The following is a 3746-nucleotide window of genomic DNA, read 5'->3' as shown; positions in this document are numbered from 1 at the left end:
CACAAGCATTTCGCTACACTCGCATTAACATCTGCTAACCATGTGTATGTGACCAATACCATTTGATTTGAACTCATTAAAATCTTTGAAATTGTTGCATGTTGCGTTTATATTTTTGTTCAGTATATACATTTATTTATATATATAAAAACTTTTTTTTACCTCAGTAATTGACAAATTACAATGTCATACTTATGAATAATCACAGCATGTGAGAGATGACTCATGTTCATATCTGTTTTTGCCTTTCACTGAGTATCAGTGTAAAACAGGTAATACAGACACCAATCTAATCAAACAGTATTAGACCATGAGGTTCCCTGCTGTTTAATCCCTATCCATTTCAACGTAGGTGTCAGTTGAGTGCACTGAAAATCACCAGCTGTGTGTACTATAATCTCCCCTACACCCAGTCTGGACCAATACCAATCTGTGTTCATTTAAATAGCAGAGAACAAGAGGGCCAGTGTTTGTTTCTGGTCAGAGCAGAGGTGCACCAGACTAGGATTGAGTGGGTACCCTCACATGAGAGATCAGAGAAAACAAAGAAACTGTGGAAGACAAAGACACTGATAAAGAACAATGGAGGAATCGAGCAAAATAGAGCAACGAACAGAGAGGGATTAAACAGAGAAAAAAATAGAGGACAACGATCCCGAAACACAGGAGAGATGGGCAACAGCAAAAGTGTCTCCCTGTCCAAGGATCTCCTAGAGGAGCTGAAATTGAACACCAAGTACAGCGAGGAGCAGCTATGTACCGGGTACCTAGAACTTACAATTCTGGTCAAAATAAATACACTTTATAGAGAGAAGGGTGTCATTTGAGACGTAGCTACTGTTTGATCCATCTTTATTTCATCCTCTATAGGTACCAGACCTTCCTGAGAGAGTGTCCCAGTGGGCAAATCAGCAAGCAGCAGTTTGAGGCCATCTACATCAAATTCTTCCCCGACGCAGACCCCAAGGCTTATGCACGCCACGTCTTCAGGAGCTTCGATTCCAACAGGTGATGGATGATATGATCATTACAACGTTCCTGCTGATTTGCACTGCTCTGCATAATTAGTACTTGTGGAATATAGAAACAGAGTAATTGAATGATATTGAACCCTGCAGTGATGGGATGCTGGACTTTAAGGAGTACATCATGGCCCTGCACTTGACCTCCTCTGGGAGGACCATACAGAAACTGGAGTGGGAATTCAACCTGTACGACTTCGACCACAACGGAAGCATAACTAAGAAGGAGATCCAGGAGATGGTCGAGGTCAGTTGTAGAGTCATTGTGAATTAGATGTGATGAAGTAGGTGTAAGAGATGAGATGTGGTCACATCATGTTTTGTGTGCTGCTCAAATCTCTATAATGATGAAAGAAACTTTCTGTTTATAGTTGATATTCAACATGATCTCCAAAGAGGACAAGAAGAATCTTCCTGATGATGAGAACACACCAGAGAAGAGAGCTGATAAAATCTGGGATTTCTTCGGCAAGAAAGAAAATGGGAAGCCTTGTTTTCATGTTTAGGAACCACTCAAAGAATAGTTCAAGAAAATCGTACATATATTGTATATTGTATTTTGATGAATGCATTTTGAGCTTATGTGCAATGAGCATTGTAAATCTATCTATTATTGTATCTGTTATATGTTCTGTCCTTTCAGATAAGCTAACAGAGGAGGAGTTTATCCAGGGAGTGATGGACAACAAGAACATCCTCAGACTGGTGCAGTTTGACCAGCCACAGAAGGTACAGGAGAGACTGAATGAGATGAAACATTAGCTGCTGACTACGCCATCTTTTTAACGTTTTTTTCACTTCAACTTTATATTTCCACGTCAGTCTCACTGGGACAAAATATTCACATCAAGAGAGACCTGAAGCTTGCAATTTTTGCTGTTAAGTTTGTAACATAGCACTTGTTCAAGTGTGCCGTTGGAACGGCACGTTTATGTGGTATCTTTTGTGTCATTACCGTATATACATTTTTATTATTGTCACGCCCTGGCCTTAGTTATCTTTGTTCTCTTTATTATTTTTGTTAGGTCAGGGTGTGACGAGGGTGGTTTGTGTGTTTTTGTCTTGTCTAGGGTGTTTGTACTGTCTAGGTTTTTTTTGTAGAGTTATGGGGTTGTGTTCATTATAGGTGTTTATGTAAGTCTATGGTTGCCTAGATTGGTTCTCAATTTGAGGCAGGTGTTTATCGTTGTCTCTGATATGGAACCATATTTAGGCAGCCATGTTCTTTGGGTATTTTGTGGGTGATTGTTTCCTGTGTCAGTGTTTGTGCCACACGGGACTGTTACGGTTTGTTCACGTTTATTGTTTTGTATTGGTGTTCATAGTTCAGTTTTCTATATTAAAACATGGATACATACCACGCTGCGTATTGGTCCGATCCTTGTTACACCTCTTCAGAGGAAGAAGAGGAAGACAGCCGTGACAGAATCACCCACCAACATAGGACCAAGCAGCGTGGTAACGGGCAGCAGCGACAGCAGCAGCAGCATGCACAGGACTTCTGGACATGGGAAGAAATTCTGGACGGTAAGGGACCTTGGGTTCAAGCTGGAGAGTATCGCCGCCCTCGTGAAGAGCTGGAGGCAGCTAAAGCCGAGAGGCGGTGGTATGAGGAGGCAGCACGGAAGCAAGGCTGGAAGCCTGAGAGTCAGCCCCAAAAATGTCTTGGGGGGGGTCTAAAGGGGAGTGTGGCGAAGTCAGGTAGGAGACCGGCGCCAACTTCCCGGGCTTACCGTGGAGAGCGAGAGTACGGGCAGACACTGTGTTATGCGGAAGAGCGCACGGTGTCTCCTGTATGTGTGCTTAGCCCGGTGCGGTACATCCCAGCTCCACATATCGGCCAGGCTAGAGCGGCCGGGCTAGAGTATATTGTTTTTTCAATATAGTTTTATTAGATTATTGAAATTTATTCGGGACGTTAGGCGTGTTGCGTTGTGTGCCTTTGTTCAGGAAGGAGAGCTTAGCGCCACTTTGCTAGCTTTCCGTGCTAATTGACTGGAGAAGAGGACATTCTAAATCTAAACAACGATTGTTCCCGACAAAGGACCCCTTGTACGACATTCTGATGAAAGATCATCAAAAGTAGGACCCATTTTATGATGGTATTTCATATATCTGTCGAACATGTGAAATAGTCGTTTGCGGCCAGGTTTTGCGCACGCTCTCGCCATAACGTAAACTGCATATCGTAATGAAGTTATTTTTAGAATTCTAACACGGCGATTGCATTAAGAACGAGTGTATCTGTCATTTCCTATACAACATGTATTTTCTATTAACGTTTATGAGTTATTTGGTCAGAATAGTTGGAGTGTCTTAAAAATATCCGCACATTCTGGGAAAAAGATGCTACGTTAGCACAATGTGTAACCACTGATTTCAGCTCTAAATATGCACATTTTCGAACAAAACATAAGTGTATGTATAACCTGATGTTATAGGACTGTCATCTGATGAAGGTTTATGAAGGTTAGTGAAAATTAATATCTTTTGCTGGTTTATTCCCTATCGCTAACGTACCTATTGCTATCGCTAATGTGCCTTGATGAAAGAATGCGGTAGTGTGGTAGGCTATTGTAGTAAGCTAATATAATGCTATATTGTGTTTTCGCTGTAAAACACTTAATAAATCGGAAATATTGGCTTGATTCACAAGATGTTTGTCTTTAATTTGCTGTACACCATCGATTTTTCAGAAATGTTTTATGACGAGTATTTAGGTAT

General features: G+C 41.4%; 1 protein-coding gene across 1 annotated transcript; it reads left to right on the top strand.

The window, feature by feature from the left end:
- The first annotated feature begins 671 nt into the window (after positions 1-671).
- LOC129810505 (recoverin-like) lies at positions 672-1926 on the top strand. The gene is made up of 4 exons (XM_055864863.1): positions 672-763; positions 871-1008; positions 1119-1269; positions 1394-1926. Exons 1-4 carry the CDS (start codon positions 672-674, stop codon positions 1526-1528), a joined length of 516 nt encoding a protein of 171 aa, XP_055720838.1. The 3' UTR covers positions 1529-1926.
- Positions 1927-3746: the final 1820 nt, after the last annotated feature.

This window comes from Salvelinus fontinalis, chromosome 1 (assembly GCF_029448725.1).
Source record: "Salvelinus fontinalis isolate EN_2023a chromosome 1, ASM2944872v1, whole genome shotgun sequence".
Lineage (NCBI taxonomy): Eukaryota > Metazoa > Chordata > Actinopteri > Salmoniformes > Salmonidae > Salvelinus > Salvelinus fontinalis.
This window is presented reverse-complemented; position numbering and strand designations above follow the sequence as displayed.

Bases quoted from the DNA above. Each gene is read 5' to 3' on its own strand.
- LOC129810505 (XM_055864863.1), top strand. From the start codon at position 672: ATGGGCAACAGCAAAAGTGTCTCCCTGTCCAAGGATCTCCTAGAGGAG. The intron at 764-870 runs GTACCTAGAACT...CATCCTCTATAG, and splicing joins GAGGAGCAGCTATGTACCGG to GTACCAGACCTTCCTGAGAG. The intron at 1,009-1,118 runs GTGATGGATGAT...TGAACCCTGCAG, and splicing joins AGGAGCTTCGATTCCAACAG to TGATGGGATGCTGGACTTTA.